Source organism: Engystomops pustulosus, chromosome 2 (assembly GCF_040894005.1).
Source record: "Engystomops pustulosus chromosome 2, aEngPut4.maternal, whole genome shotgun sequence".
Classification (NCBI taxonomy): domain Eukaryota; kingdom Metazoa; phylum Chordata; class Amphibia; order Anura; family Leptodactylidae; genus Engystomops; species Engystomops pustulosus.
Genome location: NC_092412.1, coordinates 205,812,054 through 205,834,863, shown reverse-complemented (window position 1 = coordinate 205,834,863; position 22,810 = coordinate 205,812,054). Strand labels below are relative to the sequence as shown.

The window sequence follows — 22,810 nt, the reverse complement described above, 5'->3', positions numbered from 1 at the left end:
ATAATTGCGTAGACACCCTAAACTTTGCAGTGTTGGTAAAAGCAAGCTTGTAAAACACATCTCAACAAAATACAATACCATCCATAGGGTGGCAGCAATAGCCACTGTTTAGATATATGGGATTAACCATCAAGTCCTCCTAAAACCTCTCACCGTCCGAGGACGAAAGGTATGGGGCAAGGTGATCAGGCTTCATGAAACTATTGAGGTATATCAGGAAACTTTTGTAATGGCCACAAATAAAGCAAAAGGCAAGGCAAGACATGACTTCCCCACAGAACTCTCCACCTCTGTGACTTCATGCAAACAAATTACATGTTACTACAAAATTGATTTTCTAGATGATGCCAAACATGATCTGGAAGATGTCAAGTTGCTTGACACCATAGTGGTAATGGTTTATTAGGGGAACAGAAGGAGAGCTTTTCATTTTTGTTTTTCATATTTTATTGCTGTTTACAGTGATTCTTTCTAACACATTATACAATCATCTCAAATTACTGCATAGAATTTTGACTCAAAAACTTTTTATTTATCTCAAGGAAAGATAAAAGTAAAAACATTAAAATCTTATGACTCACTGCGTTATATGACAAGTCTTATTATTGTTATGAAACATGTCATTAGCTGATGCACATTTGTTGTGCCATGAAAAGGTCAAATAGCAATTTTTTTGAGCGTTTATCATCAGCCGTCTATCTGACCATATTTAACACATGGCTGAAAATCAGATTAGTCAAAGGAAAACATGGGTGCTTTATATTAACTAGGAGTTAAATATCCATGTTCTGCTCATAGATCTAATAACTCTTCAGTGGTGGGCTGAGTAATATAAGGGAGCGTATTCCCCTCTACATGAAACAAGATAAAATAAAATTTAGGGGAAGCAAAGTCACCTGATGGGAAGGCTCCAGGTATTCAGTAATTATTATATAAAGCTGTATATAAAAAGTTTGTCATTATAAGTAGTAGTGAAACAGATTATTCACCATATAAATTTGCAACTATGGATTCAACATCCCCCAACGACAATTACATATATATTGTACAAAACATCAAGACATGGAAAGATCTGGATATGGAAAGGAAACTGTTAAATTGTAGTCAATGATTAACCTTCTAGACTGTGAAATAGCGCCACATCTATCTTTTGATTGTGGCCTATTGTTAGGTATGTTGTCAGCAGTGTCAGACTGGCCCACCAGAGTTTTAGCGGATTCTCTGGTGGGCCCTGGTTCAACCCAATGCTGGACCCCAGAGTTCAATCAGAAAACAACCCAATGTTATCCCGTGTTATCCTGCCAGCAGCTACGGGACTCTGCACTGGCACCATCCCGCCAGCAGCCCAGGACTCTGCATCCATGCTATCCTACCAGCAGCTATGGGACTCTGCACTGGCACCATCCGGCCAGCAGCTCCGGGACTCTGCATCCGTGCTATCCCGCCAGCAGCTACGGGACTCTGCACTGGCACCATTCCACCAGCGGCTCCGGGACTCTGCACCCACACCATCCGGCCAGCAGCCCCGAGACATTGCATCCGTGCTATCCCGCCAGCAGCTCCGGGACTCTGCACTAGCACCATCCCGCCAGCAGCTCCGGGACTCTGCACTAGCAGCATCCCACCAGCGGCTCTGGGACTCTGCACCCACACCATCCCACCAGCAGACTCTGCACCATCCAATTATCTGTTATCCAGTATCCAGATTTTGTTTTTTGTTTCTTGTTCCTTGTTTTTCTGTGTTTTGTTTGCAACAAATTTTTCTTTCTCTTTAACCCCTTAAGGACACAGCCATTTTGTAGCTTAAGGCTCAGCCCCATTTTTAAGGATTCTGACTTGCGTCGCTTTATGTGGTTATAACTTTTGAACACTGTTACTTATCTAAGTGATTCTGAGATTGCTTTTTCCCCACATGTTGTACTTCATTTAGTGGTAAATTTTGGCTGATAAGTTTCGCGTTTATTAACAAAAAAAGAAAAAAATCTGCACAATAAGAGTGATATGTTGGGTATCTGGTATATAAGTTATACTTTAAACATGTAACTTATGCAGAATTCTAACAATTCAAGAATTCAGATCGACACAAATAAAAGAGACTATAATGATAAATATTTACTTCATGATTAATTTCCTTTATAAATGTGATCTAATGAGCTCTGCAATATACTATGATGGCAATAGACAAATAAAAATAAAACTGATTAAACAAAGACTTGGTCAAAGTAACCAGATTTGATTTACCTGCACATAAAAGCAAAGGTCATATTGGTTGTGCCGCTGACCCTATAATTTCCCTTTGGTCTCTGTTTATCTCGCTGAAATCATAACATCTTGTACTTTTTAGGTACATGACAGGCTTAAGAAGTCAAATGCTCTATATAGAATTATATTTCATTTATTTTTTGAATTTATTTGACTTGCATTGAGTTGTAAGAATAGAACTTTACAGCCCTTGTAAATCAGTTGAGTCAGATTTGGTATGAAATTTGAACTTCATAAACAGGAATTGTGCCCATTGCATTTTATTTGCCTTAGGGAAATGTCAGATTTACATTTGACTGATTTTTGTGGAAGGATTCCGGTTTCCTTTTTTAACATAAATATGAAGAATTTGTCTTCTGTCATTTTAGTTATAAGGCAACAAGAAGCAATTCGATCTATACAGCTAAAATTGTCTGCCGTTCAGGAAACAAGTAAAATGAAAGAGTTGGGCACTGTCATTGGCAAATGCATTTGGAATTTTCATATAATGACAGACAAAATATAGTTTCCTCACACAACATACTTTTGGACCTTGTTAATCTCAAGGGTATTTTCTTTGGAAACACTGAGGCTAATAGTAACACATGAACATGAAAATCTTAACTCGCATCACACTAGCAACGCGTGCTGCCGGGATGTCCCAGCCCAAACGCTGCAAACCGGAACTGAACTCAGCATGTCAGTTCAGTCCCGGTTTGCAGAGTTCGGGCCGGGAGATCCCGGCAGCACGCATTGTGAGCATGATGCAAGTTCATCGCATCACACTCACAAGTGTGTAACGGGCCTTACACTTACATAAATGTAGCTTTAAGGTGACAAATTCAAGACAAAGTCATATCTCCAGATTTTTTATACACCCCATAACTCAGGCATAGCACACAGCCAGGAGAAGGAGTGGTGAGCGCTTCCCCTCTCCATAGATACCCAAGTGGCAGAGCGCACTGTGCCATGATCCGGTACCATAGACTAATTTAAGGCCCAAATTATGCGGTTGCATCACCGGCCTCCATACAGTCATGTGTGTGGGGCCTGTGATTAAACCACACTTGCACTTACACTAGAGAGTCTCACAGTTAAGTGCGTAAAGCCCCTCTCACCTGCACCCTGGCACTTACTCCAATCTTCACCGCTAACATCTATACTTTTTCATGTAAAATTAGAAGGCAAATAGCCTGCAAGGTCGTACTGGGGTGCCTGGGGCCCCCGGAGAAAATGATGGGGGCCCACCCTACTGGTACATAGAAACAATACCTACATTGCAAGAGTCAGAGATCAGGAAAGATGATGGCAACAAAACAATAGTGCACTCTGTGCAAATCCAAATAAGTATAAAATTACGCACAAAAATCCAATATAAAACAGCCTTATAGTTAAAATATGTTCTTCTTTCGAGTTTTGCCTTGTCGGCTTCATCTGGTGCACCCGTTATTCCAACCACCCAGTAGGAGAACTGATTTTTATATTTGGCTTTTTATATTGTTTTTTTGTGAGTAGAATAAATGATTGTTCAGTATTTCTTGCCATCATCTTTCCGCAGCTTCAAGTGACTTGGTGCTGGTGACCATGAGAGGAACCATTGCAGACCAGCCTGTTGACGGAGGAAACAACTTCACAGGACACTTCAGAACACCACATCTCTCAGCCGGTGTGTCACAAGCTCTCGAGCATTACAGCACAGAGGAAAAAGGCACTCTGAATGCAACATGGCACTTGAAATGAAACTGATGGTGGATGGGTTAGAAATAGAGATGAGCGAGCACTAAAATGCTCGGGTACTCGTTATTCGAGACAAACTTTTCCCGATGCTTTTTCAAGGGGACCAAGGCTCTGTACAGGGAAGCTTGGCCAAACACCTGGGAACCTCAGAAAAGGATGGAAACACCATGGAAATGGACAGGAAACAACAGGGGCAGCATGCATGGATGCCTCTGAGGCTGCTTAATCGCACCATTATGCCAAAATTATGGGCAACAGCATGGCCATGACAGAGTGACTGAATGAGGCTAGATAGCATCTAAAACATGCAATAATTGACCCTGACACTATAGGGGATGGCATGGAGAGGCAGCAGCAGCAGTGGCAGGCTAGAGAATGTTATGGCAACATACCCCAAATGGACTCAGGCTTCACCAAAGGAGGTGAGCAAGAAGCGCTGAAATGATTTCCTATGTGAACAAAAGGTTGACGGTATATTTAGTCGATAACACAGCATGGTGGCGACATAGTGAACAAGTTCCATAACGTATCTGGTGAAACACCCGAAAAATTAGCCTGACACAGCTCTTTTGATAAGGGGACGACATGTGGAGGCAGCCATGGAGACAACTTCCATGATTAAGAGCGACAGTATGGGGCATTCATATTGCGCTGCTATGATTGCAACTTCAGGTCTCCAGCATGATGACGACAGATGGGCCAAGTTCCACTATGTATCTGGTGAAACACCTGAAAATTCTGCCTGACACAGCTCGTTTGATAAGGGGATGATGTGCTGCATATCCTCTCGTGCTCCAGCGTCTGGGGTATAGAGAGTTAAAAGTTGCGCATGGAGACATTGGTGGACGCTGTGGAGGCAAAATGGACAGGAAACAGCAGGGGCAGCATGCATGGATGCCTCTGAGGCTGCCTAATCTTGGGATGGAGCTGGCGGTCCGCTGCCAGGCGAGCTTTCGCCTGTCCAAGCACCTGTCTCTCGGGTCCTCCCCACCCAAAATGGGCCTGGGGGCCAGAAGCGTTTACTTTGAAAAAATTATAATTTTCAAAGCAGGCCGGGTCATTTGAATATTTCACCTAGGAATAATGGAATAGCATAGTGGTTCTATTTTTTATTGTTTTTTCGGAAATGGTTCCATGATTAAGAGCGACAGTATGGGGCATCCATATTGCGCTGCTATGATTGCAACTTCAGGTCTCCAGCATGGCGGCGACAGATGGGCCGAGTTCCACTATGTATCTGGTGAAACACCTGAAAATTCTGCCTGACACAGCTCGTTTGATAAGGGGACGATGTATGGAGGCAGTGAAATAGTAGTAGATTAAAGGTGCTGCAGTTAAAACTATGTTAGTTGGATCTTGGGAAGGAGCTGGCGCTCCGCTGCCAGGCGAGCTTTTGCCTATCCAAGCCCCTGTCTCTCGGCACCTCCCCAAACAGCACTTCTAAGAACCTTTTGTATAAGATCAAGTGCAGTAGTGTTCTTATAAGTTTGGGCTATGGCGGGTGAGAGGAATGTAAACAGATGCGCAAGAAGCGCTGAAATAATATCGGAAAATGATAAAAGTTTGCCAGTATATTTTGTGGATTACACAGCAGGGTGGCGACAAAGTTAACAAGTTTGATGTGGAAGCCATGAAAACAACCCAAAATTCTGCCTGACACAGCTCGTTTGATAAGGGGATGATGTATGGAGGCAGTGAAGTAGTAGTAGATTAAAGGTGCTGCAGTTAAAACTATGTTAGTTGGATCTTGGGATGGAGCTGGCGCTCCGCTGCCAGGCGAACTTTCGCCAATTCAAGCCCCTGTCTCTCGGCTCCTCCCCAAACAGGACTTCTAAGAACCTTTTGTATAAGATCAAGTGTAGTAGCGTTCTTATAAGTTTGGGATATGGCGGGTGAGGGGAATGTAAACAGATGCGCAAGAAGCGCTGAAATAATATTGGTAAATGATAAAAGTTTGCCAGTATATTTTGTGGATTACACAGCAGGGTGGCGACAAAGTTAACAAGTTTGATGTGGAAGCCATGAAAACAACCCAAAATTCTGCCTGACACAGCTCGTTTGATAAGGGGATGATGTATGGAGGCAGTGAAGTAGTAGTAGATTAAAGGTGCTGCAATTAAAACTATGTTAGTTGGATCTTGGGATGGAGCTGGCACTCCACTGCCAGGAGCTTAGCGATGGCACTGCTGCTGTGCCTAGAGCTACCGACTGATGGTGTCATGCCCACGGATGGTAATTCGGAGGAAGAGGTGGAGGAGGTGGAGGAGGGGTGGGAGGAGGTCGGAGGCATAGTAGGCCTTTGAGACCTGGACCGAGGTAGGCCCCGCAATCCTCGGCGTCGGCAGTATATGACCAGCCCCAGGGTCAGACTCGGTCCCAGCCTCCACCAAGTTAACCCAATGTGCCATCAGCTATATATAGTGGCCCTGCCCGGCAGCACTCGTCCATGTGTCCGTGGTCAGGTGGACCTTGTCAGAAACGGCGTTGGGCACGGATGATGTTGTCTGACACGTGCTTGTACAGGGCTGGGACGGCACATTGGGAAAAGTAGTGGCGGCTGGGGACCGAATACCGAGGGGCAGCTGCCGCCACAAGGTTTCGAAAGGCCTCGGTCTCTACCAGCCTATAGGGCAGCATCTCCAGGCTAAGCAGTTTGGAGATGTGGACATTGAGGGCTTGGGCGTGTGGGTGGGTTGCACTATACTTCCTTTTGCGCTCCAGCGTCTGGGGTATGGAGAGCTGAACGCTGGTGGATACTGTGGAGGATCGTGGAGGCGAAGATGGGGTTTTCGCACGGGAGGTGTTTTGGCCGGGGTCCTGGGCAGGGGGCTGACTATCAGATGACACAGGGGAAGGAGCAGTGGTGTGCCCGGCCGGAGGTGAACGGGCTTGGTGCCATTGAGTGGGGTGTTTAGCATTCATATGCCTGCGCATACTGGAGGTAGTTAAGCTGGTAGTGGTGGAACCCCTGCTGATCCTGGTTTGGCACAGTTTGCACACCACAGTCCGTCGGTCATATGGTGTTTCTTTAAAGAACCTCCAGACTTCTGAAAATCTAGCCCTCGCCACGGGAGCTTGACTACGTGAAACATTTGGTGCTGATGCACCAGCTCTGGCCCTGCCTCTCCGCCTGGCCCCACCACTGCCTCTTCCAACCTGTTCTGCTATAGGACTCTCCTCCGTCTCAGAAGCACTGTGTTCACCTGGCCTATCAACCCAGCTTGGGTCTGTCACCTCATCATCCTCCGATCCCTTAGTCTGCTCCCCCCTCGGACTTCCTGCCCTGACAACAACTTCACCACTGTCTGACAACCGTGCCTCCTCATCGTCCGACACCTCTTTACACACTTCTTCCACTACCTCAATAATGTCATCATCACCCACAGACTGCGACCGGTGGAAAACCTGGGCATCGGAAAATAGCTCAGCAGCAACCGGACAAGTGGTTTGTTACTGTGGGAAGGGTCCAGAAAACAGTTCCTCAGAGTATGCCGGTTCAAATGCCAAATTTTGCTGGGAGGGGGCAGACTGGGGGGAAGGAGGCTGAGGTGGAGGAGCTGCAGAAGTGCTGATTTTGGTAACATGGGTGGACTGCGTGGAAGACTGACTGGTGGACAAATGGCTAGAAGCATTGTCCGCAATCCACGACATCACCTCTTTGCACTGTTCTGGCCTCAACAGTGCTCTACCACGAGTCCCAGTAACTTGAGACATGATGAACCTAGGGAGTGTAGCTCTGCGGCGTTCCCCTGCTCCCTCATCAGCAGGTGGTGTCTCACCCCACCCAGGACCACGGCCTCTGACCCCTGCAGTAGTTGGACGCCCACGTCCACGCCCTCGTCTTCTACCCCTAGCCCTTGGGTTAAACATTTTCCAAATTAAAGTGTAAACTTTAAATTTTTTTTTTGTTTAGTTTTTTTAAACAAAACGATGCTATCCTATTGCTATGGCTATTTTCTAGCCTACATTGAAAGCACACTGCTTTGCCAGATTACTTTGAGTTATAAAAAGAAATAAACGTAAACAAAAATAAATCAGCAGACTCTGCCTAATTCAAATCAAACCCCTAATAAATTGTCCCACTTCGGTGTTTGAGGTGGATATGTGTGTCACTAAGAGCTAAACACAACGGTCGCAAGTCCCCCTGCAAATTCCTCACAATATGGTACTAGCTGCACTACTAATGGCAGCAGGCCCAGCCACAGGCAAACCAAAAAAAAGTAAAATAAGACGTTATTGTAGCCCTAAGAAGGGCTGTTGGGTTCTTGTAGAATCACTCCTGCCTAACACTATTCTAATAGAACACCCTAACGCTTTCCCTGACCAGCAGCAGCTCTCTCCCTAGCGGCATCCAGACAGAGAATGATCCGAGCAGCGCGGGCAGGGGCTAGTCTATTCCAGGGTCACCTGATCAGGCCAGCCAACCACTGCTATCGACGTGTAAGGGTACCACGTCATGCTGGGTGGAGTGCAGAGTCTCCTGGCTTGTGATTGGCTCTGTTTCTGGCTGCCAAAAATGGCAAAGAGGGTATTTTCTCGAGCGGGCGAAGTATTTGTCCGAGCAACGAGCAGTTTCGAGTACGCTAATGCTCGAACGAGCATCAAGCTCGGACGAGTATGTTCGCTCATCTCTAGTTAGAAACAAAAGTGCTTTCATCACAGGATTAATCAGTGCATGCGTTATAGAGATCACATATGTACACAGAGATGTGTGTGCAGTGTGTTACTTACTGTTACTGTGGCCCTTTTCACACTTGTGCTAAAGTGAAGTTTTTTCTACCTTTGAGTTTTTCCATTTCCATTCCAGGAATAACAATATCACATCTTATTAACAATCCTGTAACATGGAAAATAGAAAAGACAAGCACTGATCCTTATATCTGTGTTAAACAGATTAAAAACTTGTTTGCTAGGAATCTGCTTTCCTTTATGTCCCCGGAACAAACAGGATTTATTCACATTAGGTAAGCTGCTGATAACATTAGGATCTGAATCTTAATATCAAACCCTGACATTGAAAAGACATTTGATTATGTTATGCAGGAGTACGTGAAGCAATACATATAGAAAATATCAGAAAATCAGGGCAAGTTCCTTGGACTTTTCAAAAACATATTACACCAAACTGGGCTCAAATGTTCTCCTGTACTGAGTGTTCAATGGTAAAGGTGAAGGTTGTCGCCTTTCTCTCCTTCCTTTCTACTAGTGATGGAGCTGTGGTTTCAAGCTATTAAATCTCACACAGATAACACAAAGGTCACTCTTTTATCTTGTTTCAAATTTAGCGTCTATTCAGACAATTTTTATATTTTAGGACCTTTCTCTTCACATTTCTCTTCATTGTATTCCATATTTTAGATAAATGACTTTGTTCTTGATTACAGCTGATCTCCAAGGTTCTCTGCATCGGGGCGTTTTGTCATTTGGTAATTGTCAAAAATAGACAAATAGACACTTCCATTCTCCTGTAAATTTTCTATATGTTGTGCACAGTGGCTAATATAAGAAGATATTAATTGTTATCCAATTTATTTGTATTTTACCTTAAACTATATATTTGCTTTAATGTAAAAATAACCATGTCACTATATGAAGTGACAACTGCACCTCTTAACTGATGGCCCGGCACTGCTGAGGCTAGTTGGTCACATGCAGTTTCATCAAAGACATGCTGTGGTGTTGACTTGCTCATAAATTTAAAAAGAGTTCTTGGGATGTAAAACAACTTTGCCTATTATCTTTGTTACATATATCCAGCAGTTGCTTTACCTCAGATTACCTCAGAGCTGCAATAGTTGCTTCCTGTCTCTCTGCTGATAAGCCCTGGAGTCCATAGATTTGTTTATCTGTTGTTCATTTCATGGGAGGCGAGGGCCTGCTGCTCCCTGCTGACAGAGGAGGAGGTCATGTTACAGTGAATGTAGCAGAGCTGGATGTGTCCAAGACTGTGGATACAGATGTCTCCTGCACAGAATTGTGAGGTACAAGATCTCCTCTATTCCCTCTCAGTTCCTCCACCCCAGTCTGTGATTCTACAGAAATTTCTCTGTCTTTCTCTGCTCCCTTCCCCCACCTTGTCATCCGCAAAATCAGCTCTGTGCAGATAAAATATTAACCCTTAGTCCTCACACAGCACAAGCTATAGACTTCAAGTACTAATGATTACTACCACGTATTACATGTTCCCTGCTCCTCCATGTGATGGAAGCTGCCAGGGTGTCACCATATCCTGTATGTGCACTGTGCAGTGCTCAGTGGATTTACTTGTGGGAAACTAAATGCATTTAATCCTGAAAAAGAACACAAGGCATCATGGGATCTGTGGGCAAGCTAACTGGCCTCAGCTTGAGGGCATAGACTGACAGATATTAGTCCCTGCCCACTTCACCTCTGGTGAGAAAAATTTTTATCAAATACTTTCAGAACAGAAAATGCTATAACTTTAGAAAGAAAAGGTAGACATTGTTCTGTTTGTTTCCAAAGGGAGAATCATGTATAATAATTTGGTAAAATTAGTATAACTTTAAAGTTACGCTTTTATTTCACAAGAAGATGTCATTACACATGGTAACACTGCCAATTGAGCTGCTGGTTCCAAAACTGAGGAGCTGTAAATGGTAAGCTAGCCTATTGGTTTATTTGTAGCTTTGTAACTGTTTTTTATAACAAATGTTATCCATCTACAATTGCATTAATCTGTTTTCCCCAATTAACTAGGTCACCTAAAAAGAAAATTTCTAGTATCCTGAATTTTTAATACCACTAAATGGAGCTGCCTCAGAAGGAAAATTCCTATTTGGCAAAGAGTTGATCTTAGGAATATTTACTTTCAAATATTGATATTCTACAAATCCCATAATTCTAGAGATACTCCTTGCAATCATTAATTTTTCCTTCATTGGCAATACTGCAATAAATAGTTGTGATCAGTAGATCGAATAACTCTTTGCACTTTCCCAGTATTATTCCTTTCTGTGACATCCATAAGTCTGGAAATGACATGTGGATATGGGTAGTAGAAACGGTCCAACCACTTTAATGAGGGTTAGATTTTCAACGAGTTTGTATGGGTGAAGTGTCAGGTGTTTCATGAACACTGATCTAATATTGATGCCTTATCCTAAAAATAGGCCTTCAATATCTGTTCTCAGCTAACTTCCAACAATACATGCTACTTCTGTCACATTAGGAAGATGCCCCTAAACTTTTTGCTACAGGCAGCAGCCATGATATTTGCATAGTAATAAATTAGACAGTTGGCTTAGTAGATGGCCTTTGGACATTATTAGCCCCCTCAATGCTGAAAGAAGCACAGTTAAAGAAGAACAAAGGATTTGTTAATTTCTCATATTTTTCGAAATTAGTAAAAGTTCTGGCTGTAACATCGTGTTCTCAGTAAGAGATTTACAATCTGTGACTACAAGACCTGACAAAAGCTTTAGATAATGGAAGGATTTAGGTTCTGTATCCTTACAAACCTTTAATGAACTTTAAATGAACTTTAAACTGTGACATGACCTCTGTAACTTATACCGTAATTAAATTATTTAACTGATGGTATTTACTAAATCATCACTATTACAAGACCCTTCAAACTCATTGAGAAACTCCTTAATATATTATTAAAAAAATAGAAAATAATAAAGCTTTCCAGTCATTTTCCTTTTTTGTTATCAATTATTTTGTCTTTAACCCCTTAAGGACGCAGCCATTTTACAGCTTAAGGCTCAGTCCCATTTTTTAGATTCTGACCTGCGTCTCTTTATATGGTTATAACTTTTGAACATTTGAACACTGTTACTTATCAAAGCGATTCTGAGATTGTTTTTTCCCCACATGTTGTACTTCATTTTAGTGGTAAATTTTGGCTGATAAGTTTTGCATTTATTTACAAAAAAAAGAAAAAAATGATGAATTTTTAGAAAAATTTGCCATTTTCGAAATTCAAAATCACCGCGTTTTCAGGCAGATCGATTTACCACCTTAATAACTTGCAGAATAACATTTCCCATTTGTCTACTTTACATTTTCATAATTTTTGAAATGTTTGGATAATTTATTTTGACGTCACGCGGCCTACAAATCGAATAGCGATTTTCCGTATTTTCAGAATTGACTATTTTGGGGATAAATACTGTTTGAAATCAAATTTTACATATTTAGCAACAAAAAAACCCTATATAACCAACCCATTTTCAAATCTGCACCCCTCAAACTATCAGAAACAGCATTTACAAAGATTGTTAACCCCTTGAGATCTTCATAGTAATTGAATCAAAATGGCCAAATGGTCAGAATGGTCAAATTTTGTCGGTTATACGTTCATTTAGCACCAAAATTTACACATTTCCAAAAGATAAAAAGAGAAAACTCACCATAAAATTTGTTCTACAATTTCTCCTGAGTGCAGCGACCCCCCACACGTGGCCGTTACTTGTGTTATGGGGGCATAGCGAGGCGCAGAAGGGAAGGAGCACCCTGCAGCTGCCAGGATTTTAGTTTTCTCGTTGCCCCCTTTTGAAGGCTATAAAATTTTCGCTTTTCCGTTATTTGGGCCATGTGACGGTATTTTTTTTGCGGGACGAGATGCTTTTTCCAGTGTTACCATTTTGGGGTTGGTATCACCTATTGTTGAAAATTTAGGAACTTTTTTTGAGGTCATGAGTAGAAAAGCATCAATTCTGTACTGGATTTTTTACTTTTTTTTTTTTCGTGTTCACCGTATAGACTAATAATCATATTATCTTCATTCTATGGGTCGATACGATTACGGGGATACCAGACATGAATATTTTTTCTTATGTTTTACTAAATTTGCCAAATAAAACCCTAATGTGGGGAAAAATCTATCATTTTTGCATCGCCGCCTTCCAAGTGGCATAACATTGTTACGTTTTTGGCTACAGAGCTGGTTGATGGCTTGTTTTTTGCGGGACATGTTGTTCTTTGCAACAGTATCATTCTGGAGTACATATGTTTTGTTGATCACTTTTTATTAGTGGGATATAATAGGTAAAAATAATAATTTTGGGGGGTTTTTAACGTTTTTTTTTTACGGCGTTCATCATATGGGTTCAATAGTTATTTAGTTTTATTCTATGGATTGTTACGGACGCGGTGATACTATATATGTGGGGTTTGTGTTATGATTTAGACTTTTTTGAGCGTTATATGTCTCTTTATATGTTTTGAGGCTTATGGGCATTTTTAGTGATTTATAAAGTAATTTTTTATTGAAAAACTTTTTTTTTACATTTTTTTACATGATCCACCATGGGATATGAACAAGAAATCATCTGATTGCTTGTTCTTGATAATACTTTGCAATACTAATGTATTGCAGGGTATTAGCAGTGCCAGCCTATGCGGCAGTGCCAGCCTAGCCGAATACGGTCCGGGGGGGGGGGGGGGGGGGCGATCGTGGGGTAAAGACCCCCAGAAGGCATGTTAAATGCCGCGGTCGCGTTGACCGTGGCATTTAACGGGTTAAACACCCGCGATCGGAGCCCACTCCGACCGCAGGTGTTAGCCGGGGATGTCAGCGGTAAATTACCGCTGAAATCCCGCGGCTAACGATGCCGGTTCGGCTGCTGTGCAGCGCTGAACCGGCATCGTCTCTGCGCAGTAGCTGTACTGCGCTGAGCGCTATTCGCGGGACTCAGCGCAGTACAGCTACGGCGCAGAGCGCTAAGGGGTTAAATTAGGATCTTGCCCTTCATCTTCTTTCTACATAGGCCAGTTTACATGATGATTGATACACCATGTAGAAAAGTAAAAACAAAAAACTAAACAAATGCACCAGTGGGAAAGCCAAACACCCAGCTCATTTGAATCATTTTATCTAAAATTAAAGATAAATGAAATGGTAAAGCTGAAAAAGTTCCCAACACAGGAATGTTTTTAGTAGTGGCATAAAATGGGAGTTGATAACCTGTAATACTTTAAAGCATACCTGTCACCAGGAATGTGATATTTAGCTGGTGACAAGTTCCAATATCCTATGCTTTTCTTATTTTAAAAATGCCTTTGTCAGCATTCTGAATCTTTTTAGCACTTTATAAAACTTTATTTCGCATTACCTGGCTCCCTGCCAGGAGTATGTGTCTCACTCTCCTCATGCACTCTTCCTCTACTCCACACCATCCCCCATCCTTCCCTGCCTGCTCATTGCACATGACAGGAAGTAGGAAGGAAGACACATGATTGTGGAGGAGAGGAGACTGAGACATAGGCACACAGCCTCTGCAGCGGCCCCCATTTTCCCAGGACTCACCACTCACTGAAAGGAGCTAGGTAACTATTCCCTGCCTTAATATGCAGCAGTCAAGTGCAAAAAGGGCATTTCAGGCCTCATAATCACACTGGGCCAGATTTACTCAAGCCCCCGTGTCAGTTTTCGGTCCGACTTTGCACATTATTTTTTTGTGCAAACTGCTTGCACATGTATTTAAAAAGTGTCCATGCGCGACTCATTTGTGTCAAGGCTGCACTATTCCTGGCGAGTCACATATTTCGTCAGTAAAAGGGGTGTTCCGGTGATCAGTCAGACCATGCACCACATTGTTAAAGGTGCATCTAAAAAAGGTGGTGCACTCTGTCGGAGCAGTGCAGGGAGAGCCAGAAATATGCAGAATGTACGCAACATTTCCTGAATCTGGCGCCCCCTGCACAATACAAAGGCAAACTGCACATTGTTTTTAGTAAATGTGGCCCTATGTGCTATGTCAAGAATAGTCACGACACATATTTTAAATCAATTCTAAGGAATTCTATCATTTTGGAACCTGCCTCTGAAATGTATAGGACAAATATATTACAATGCAAACTACTGAAGTGTAGTTATTGCTCTGTTTCATGAGGTACCGTATTGCTTCCTACTCCTGTAGCAGGATGTATTCAGTGTCATAAGATTGTACATGCCTATTCATCTAGTATAATGATCATAATTTGTTATTAGTTATTTACTTACCATTCACACAAACTTGTGCACGTAATGTGTAACTCACTATCTGAAACCAAGCCGTTAATTATAGTTCCTTTTAATGCCATGTTATTTTACAAGTAAATAAATCAGGGATTTAACATTATAAAGAATACGTGCAGCTGCGTAATTGAATGTTTCTAACTAGTCACTTATTGTGTTGGTAAAGCTGTTATGAAATCCACAAATTGCACAAATAAAATTACTGTAAGAAGCTTACATCATATTATTACATTTTTAGAACTCTTTCTTACAGGAGTTGTCTTAAATGTACATCAGCGGGTTTAAAAATATGACACCTCAACCCTTTATATTTGCACTGCCAGTCTGAGCCAGTTATGCTGTAGGTAGGAGTGGCAGGTCACTGTTGCAGTCAATCAATGGTCTCATTTGGACAGCTGTATCCAGGAGCGCACCTGCCTTGATACGAGTTGAGTACTTCGCCTCCGGCAGTGCGCCTGATCGTGCAGCAGCGGCTGCTACGGGGCTGCCCGCCGGTGCTGCAGCCTGGCCGGCCACCCTTCGACTCAGCGACCTGACGACTTTGCCAGCCACCAGCGCTGCCACCCGGACACCAAAAGAGCAAGTAACTATATTATTTTTTCTTGTAAAGTTTTTTTGTTTATTTGTAAAGTGCTGCTGAATTTGAGGTATTGGGGATGTATGTATGATCGTACTACATGGCGGTATGCTGTATGCATTTTATACTACATGGCAGTGCACTGTATCTATCTTATATTACATGGCGGCATGCTGTATCTATTTTATACTACATGGCGGTATGCTGTATGCATTTTATACTTCATGGCAGCACCCTGTATGTATTTTATACTACATGGCGGCATGCTGTATGCATTTTGTACTACATGGCGGTATGCTGTATGCATTTTATACTACATGGCAGCACCCTGTATGTATTTTATACTATATTGCGGTATGTTGTATGCATTTTATACTACATGGCGGCACGCTGTATGCATTTTATACTACATGGCGGTATGCTGTATGCATTTTATACTACATGGCAGCACCCTGTATGTATTTTATACTATATTGAGGTACCTTGTATGCATTTTATACTACATGGCGGTACACTATATGAATTTTATACTACATGGCGGTATGCTGTATGCATTTTATACTACATGGCAGCACCCTGTATATATTTTATACTATACTGCGGTACACTGTATGCATTTTATACTAAATGGTGGTACACTGTATGCATTTTATACTACATGGCGGTACGCTGCATGCGTTCTACACTACATGGCAGCACCCTGTATGTATTTTATACTACATGGCGGTAGTGGAACGCCCCCTAATTTGTGTTGCAGCTGCACCACAAAACGGTTGCGTGCAACACATTTGTGGTGCAAACACTTCTTAAATACCTGTGCAAGCAGTTTAAACCTAAAAGAAAGTGCAAAGTCCACCAGAAAACTGGCGCAAAGCTCTTAGTAAGTGTGCCTCTATGTGTTCATAATTAGAACATATTTCAATTTGCATAGCAGAAATGTGCAGAGGGAATTTTGCAGATTTTTATGTGTGTAAAATGCTGTATTAAATCCAGAAACTGACATATTCCAACATATATATGGGATTTTCCTGGTCACAGGGCCATGGTCTCATCCAGGGATTTGACTGGGTATAATGCAGACTACTTTTTACCCTAATCTTACTGCAAGACCCCTTTAAATAGAAATAGACCTAACAAACAGAAAGCACTTTTGATAGCACTATGATAAATTTGGGACAAATGTTCATCTTTATTTAACCGTTTAATTGACTTTACCTTACTCAATACATGCACAATGTGCAGTAAGTTATGGGTGCCTCGCTCTGGTCCCCGGCTCCTACACGGCCCCCAGCTTCCCCCCCTGTTGTCTTACCTCTCCACACTCAAGCATCCAGCAGTGCTGCTCGCATGTACCCTCCACCTACGGCACCCGCGCGTCAGCGCTCGAAGATTGAAAGGTCCAGCACACCACTAATTGATGCTGGCCATTTCCAGGAATTTTATAAAAGCCTGCCACTTCCTGCATTCCCCGCCGGATCTTTGTACTTCTTGCCTTAGAAAAAGCTTCCCAGCAATATTCCTGCGTTCCTGTGTCTCCTGCGTTCCTGTGTCTCCTGCGTACTTGTGTGTTCCTGTGTATCCTGTGTTCCCGTATGTTCCCGTGTCCTGTGTGACTGAGATGGATCTTCCTGTTGTTCTGATAAAGAGGAGGAGCTGGAATTTCAGATGAAAGAATCTCCACAAGACAAATGTGAGAGTGATTCCATCAACCCAGCACAATCTCCACCCTCTGAGAAGCCAATCAAGGGAGGAATGTACCAGCAGGAAAATTAAATTGCCATCTTTATAGTTACCCACCAATAAAATGTCTTTTCTGTTAACATCCCTGCCCTTCATCTCATCACAGTTTAAGAAAAACAACCAAGTACAAAAAAACAAACTAAAAATACTCACCTACGCTCCATTTGATGTTGATCCCGGTGGTGTTCTTCTTGACACACCGGAATCACCTAGAAAAGAGACTTATAATTAGCAGTCAGGACAGTGGGGACGAGATGTCCGGTTCTCCAGGCTGCTAATTATGTACGTCCCTTGCACCTGCCTCTCCAATGCTCCCAGCAAAATCAAAAAACATGCTCACAGTGCGGGAGAGGGAGGTGGCATGGGTGTGCATAATTAGTAGCTGAGAGCACTGAACAACATCTCGTCCCCACTGTCCTGGCTGCTAATTATAAGTCTCTTTTCTAGGTGATTCCGGTGTGTCAAGAAGAACACCACCGGGATAAACATGAAGTGGAGCGTAGGTGAGTATTTTTAGTTTGTTTTTTGTTCTTGGTTGTTTTTCTTTAAGATTAAAGAAGAACACTGTCGGGATCGGGATAAAGAGGGGTGCAGTTGAGTATTTATAGTTTGTTTTTTTGTTAAACAAAGTGGTTGTTTTGCTTTAAAAAGGAGAAATACACAAAGAAATATATTGTTCATCTCAGTGGTCATATTCTCATGTATTGAGACTAAATATTACAAAGCTTATTGCAAGATGTCATGTATGTTTGTTAGCTGAGTGCAATCTGTACTTTCAGTGCCCTGTTAGACCAGGTGTTGAGGAAATATTTGGCTTATGTGTTAGGCACAGGCCTCTTATAAAAGTTACGGAGCAATTAGTGTTGATTGCTACATTTTCTTGGCTTTTCAGATTTGGATAGCAGAGTTTTCTATATGCCTGTGAACCATTTCGATGTGCTACTAAAAGCCTCTGGAATGCTTAAATACACTGCTATAAAACGATGGATTTTAGGACTAAAACAGTTGATAAGAACAGCGCCAGCAAATATATGTGATTTCCAGTACATTTCCTGTCTAATGGACACTGCCAAATTACTGCATATTATTTTTTCTATTGTATGCCTTCTCCTCGGTTAGCCATCCTCATGCTTCCTTTCTATTGAACGGAAAGGACAACAGGTTGCGGAAGAATGAGAAGAGCTGAAAGTTAAATGCATCTTTCTTAGCACACCCACACAATTCCAGTTTATTTCTATGCTCTGATATTGTTTGATGTTTTCAGTATTGAATTCTATTCAATTCACCATAGCGGGAAGCTGGAAATTAGCAGCTCTCAATCCACGTATTGTAAAGTTTTCCCAAATGTATTTGATGAAGTCATAAAGGAATGTTTATGTTAGAATCCCTCCAGGAAGACTTTTTATGGTATTGTGACTGTCCACATTGTCCAGTTGTCAGAGGTTGAATCTTATTATTAAAGAAAGAGCAGCAGATTCTCAGGTGGTCGTCTCATCAGTATCACAGAGAGTAATCAGAGCTGTGTGTTATAACGAGTGTGTGACATCACATGACCATGGATAGATTTCTATCCATGGGAAGTACGGTGTAAACCAAGAAGCTTTCAATAGAATGACAGAAAGCAGAGATCTAGAACACTGTGAGGAAATGATCAAGTATGTTGGAAAATTGTATAACTTTTCATTACACAAACAATATTAAAGGGGTTATCCGGGACTATAAAAATTCACCAGATGTTCCCAGTAGTCATCAATCATCACCCTAATGACCATGCCTTACCTTTATTCAAACTTTGAATCCCCCCTGCATATGGGGTTACACATCAGCCTGCAAATGTTTACAATCTCAGCTTCCTGTATGGACGTTTTTTGTGCTGCAGAAACTACACTCCCCACAGTGCATTGTACTGTAAACACAGCAGGGAATGTATCCACCCATTCCAGCCTACACGGTGCTGGCAACCCCACCCACTACACCTTCCAGGCTCTGCTGCATCCCGCCCACTACACCTTCCTGTTTCCTACACAGTGCACAGAGAATATTCCATCCTGTCCAGCTACTGCCTCTCTCCTCAGCAAAGTGTCAGTCAGATTTTCAAGGCAAAGGCAATAGATCCCTCACACAATAAAATAATGGTAATGATAGCAAAGTGTTATGAATGATACTGTAATACTATACTATAAATTAGTATCTGTAACTGCAGGGCTTTATCTCTTAGTTCTATGCTATATGACAGTGGTGGCGAACCTATGGCACGGGTGCCAGAGGTGGCACTCAGAGCCATTTCTGTGGGCACTCGGGCCATCACCCCAGGACAGAATATGGATCAAATCCACCAAATCTTGCAGTCCCAGGCAACTTAAGAAATGCTGCTCTCAGTGCTATTTTACAGCGACACTAGATTGGCTGTTTAGAACTGCGGGGAAACTGAGTACTGTTGAAAGAACTGCAATGTCTTTGGAGGTCATCCTGCTCGACCAATAAGTTACTACTTAAAATTCCATGTTGGCACTTCACGGTAAATACGTGGATTTTGACTGTAGTTTGGGCACTCGGTCTCGAAAAGGTTCGCCATCACTGCTATATGATATGCATCCTACTACACATCTATGTAAGAGGAGTCTTGATGACTCCTATATATTTATATCTAGGTATTGTATATCAATCTGCTGTTTTTATCAAATTATGTATATGTATATTCTATTTATCAAGGGACAGAACGTGAAAAGTGCAGTGTAAAGTGCTAAATGCACTAACGGGGACAGAATTCAATATCTGATGCATTTGTAGAAGAGCTGACACTCTAATCATTCTAGTGCTGCCTCTGCAACATTTTGTGAAGCAGAAATCATCTTCCATGATATGATGCATTCTGTCCCTGGCACCGCAATAGTCTTTTGATCATGCCAAGTCCGTCTCCTAGGATAATTGTAGCTGGTCTCATATAAATTCCTGCCCTTTCCTGTGACCCTTGTCGGATCTTCAAGCCTTCTCCTGAAGAGAAAGCTCCCCTATTTATCCTGCGTTCCCATGTGCCAGTCCGTTCCTGTGTATCCTGCGTTCCTGTGTGCCAGTCCGTTCTTGTGTATCCTGCGTTCCTGTGTGCCAGTCCTTCTTGTGTATCCTGCGTTCCTGTGTGCCAGTCCGTTCCTGTGTATCCTGCGTTCCTGTGTGCCAGGCCGCTCCTGTGTATCCTGCGTTCCCGTGTGCCAGTCCATTCCTGTGTATCCTGCGTTCCTGTGTGCCAGTCCGTTCCTCTGTACATGCGTTCCTGTGTGCCAGTCCGTTCCTCTGTACCTGCGTTCCGGTGTGCCAGTCCGTTCCTCTGTACCTGCGTTCCGGTGTGCCAGTTCGTTCCTCTGTACCTGCGTTCGGGTGTGCCAGTCCGTTCCTCTGTACATGCGTTCCGGTGTGCCAGTCCGTTCCTCTGTACCTGCGTTCCTGTGTGCCAGTCCGTTCCTCTGTACCTGCGTTCCTGTGTGCCAGTCCGTTCCTCTGTACCTGCGTTCCTGTGTGCCAGTCCGTTCCTCTGTACCTGCGTTCCTGTGTGCCAGTCCGTTCCTCCGACCTGCGTTCCTCCGTTCCTGTATTCCTGATCCATGTTCCAGCTCCTGCGATTCCTAGTGTCCTACTGTGCCTTCCTGTGCTATTCTCCTGCCATCACCTCGGGTACAGATTGTCTCCTGCATTACTACCTTGGCAGCCACCACTGGCTAGTCGCATCTGCGGAACGACCTGGTGGTACCCTGCCGCAGCAAGACCATGTGCCAGGCCAGATGCTGGGGCCCATGACACAGCTGGCCCCATAGCAGCTGCTATGGCTACTACTACTGTACTTATGCCCCTGATTTTTTCTATATAATATATATATATTACTCTATATTCATCCTCTTAGGCCCATGAAGTAGATGACTTACTTTATGAAGAAGTTGTGCTTCCAGAGTCTGATGTTGAATTCGAACAAAATCAAGAGGTTAGTCTCTTTACAATTTTACACTCTTTGCATGCTTTTTTTTTTAGAAATGGTAAATGAAAAAGATTTATTCTCTACTTTAGGAAAGCTCAGAAGATGAATCAGCAGATGGTGCTACTGCAGCTGTGAGTACCAACCCAGTGGTAAGTATGAGGGTGTTTTTTATTTCTTATGTACATAGCAATGCAACTCAAATATATCATCATAATTCACAGCTATTCTCCATTTTTCTTTCTAGAGTTTCCAAGCCCTATTGCAACGCTTAAGAGAGCCTATTGATGAGGAGAATCGTCTTAACCCGTGGTGTTTTCAGGACGACCCTCAGTGGGGTCCTGACGAGGAACGTCCCCAACTAATGGAGGACACAGAGGGCAGGCTACAAAATAATCAGTGGTGCAAATGTGGCAGTTGCAAGAAGATGACTACAGTTGAGGAAAGCATCTGTTGCTGTGAATTTCAGGCAATGGATAGACTGCGCCACAATATTACCTGCGTTACTCAGCATCCTGACTTTACCTCAAGGATTTATTCTAGAGATTTTCTTATCGAACTGCTACAGTTCTCCTTACGCGTGACTCAACGCCAGTTTGAGCGACAGGAAAATAGGTAAGTAAATCAAGTACATGCTATTTCAAAACATTAGTTGCCCTTTAGCTTCTTGTTACTTATTCATAGGTTATATTTATATTTTTTTCAATATTGTACCAACTTTATCACATCTCTTATGCCTGAAAACAGCTGTGATTTATTCTCCCCCATTTACGCTTATGCTGATTTCACTGACTTTTGCGCTGCAAATACAAGAAGCTAGTCGGACAAAAAGGAATCATTGAAGGAAAGTGGGATTACTAAACATGAGAGATTGGGGCCAATGGTTACAATAGAAATGGCGTCATAAGGAATACAGCATGAAATTCAGAGTTTGTATAGTTATTTTAGGATGCTTTAGAAGTAGATTTTTTGATCAACAATAAATGTGTATTCTTGTTAATGGGAATTTAAGACATTCCCAGATAATAAGACCTAGTGCCTATGCAAGCGCAAAAATAAATATAAGGCACTGTCTTATTTCTGCGCTAATACTGTAGTAGATAATTTAGGGTTTTAGGTCCAATGAAAGCAATATAAATATTTTCATTAATCTTTCCACAGATTTTTACGTTGGGCCTGTTATGTCAAGGTTACCAATCTGGTTTATGGATTTCTTGGACAAGGAAATAGGATACCTTTACCATCTTGTGTGGTGAATAAAATTAGAGATATTTATCCAGACCCCAATGCCACATATACTGGATTTAAATGGTTTCCTGATTATGTGTTTGGAGACCTGCCCACCAATTTGAACTTCTAATCGGATTACTGAAAACACTTCAAGTTGCACTATTTTGAACAATGTTGTTATGTATATTGTTTGTATTCTTGTGTAAGTTATAAAGTTATTTTGCATAATAAACAAAATCGTATTTCATTTTTTTTAAAAATTGAAGAGACCAAAAAACACAAATAGTCATGTACATGTGGATGAAAAAATTTTTTTTAACAGTTTAACAAAACAATT

At 42.2% G+C, this 22,810-nt stretch overlaps 1 protein-coding gene across 1 annotated transcript; it reads left to right on the top strand.

Annotated features, from left to right (window-relative positions):
* Nucleotides 1-1,244: 1,244 nt before the first annotated feature.
* Nucleotides 1,245-22,764, top strand: LOC140117088 (uncharacterized). Its single transcript, XM_072133521.1, has 5 exons — nucleotides 1,245-1,697; nucleotides 21,175-21,252; nucleotides 21,336-21,395; nucleotides 21,491-21,858; nucleotides 22,405-22,764. The coding sequence occupies exons 1-5, from the start codon at nucleotides 1,245-1,247 to the stop codon at nucleotides 22,601-22,603; spliced, it is 1,158 nt and encodes a 385-aa protein (XP_071989622.1). The 3' UTR covers nucleotides 22,604-22,764.
* The last annotated feature ends 46 nt before the right edge of the window (nucleotides 22,765-22,810 follow it).

Coding starts and splice junctions, on each gene's coding strand:
- LOC140117088 (XM_072133521.1), top strand. CDS start 1,245: ATGCTGGACCCCAGAGTTCAATCAGAAAACAACCCAATGTTATCCCGT. Junction 1,698..21,174: donor ATCCAATTATCTGTTATCCA/GTATCCAGATTT, acceptor TCATCCTCTTAG/GCCCATGAAGTAGATGACTT. Junction 21,253..21,335: donor AATTCGAACAAAATCAAGAG/GTTAGTCTCTTT, acceptor TCTCTACTTTAG/GAAAGCTCAGAAGATGAATC.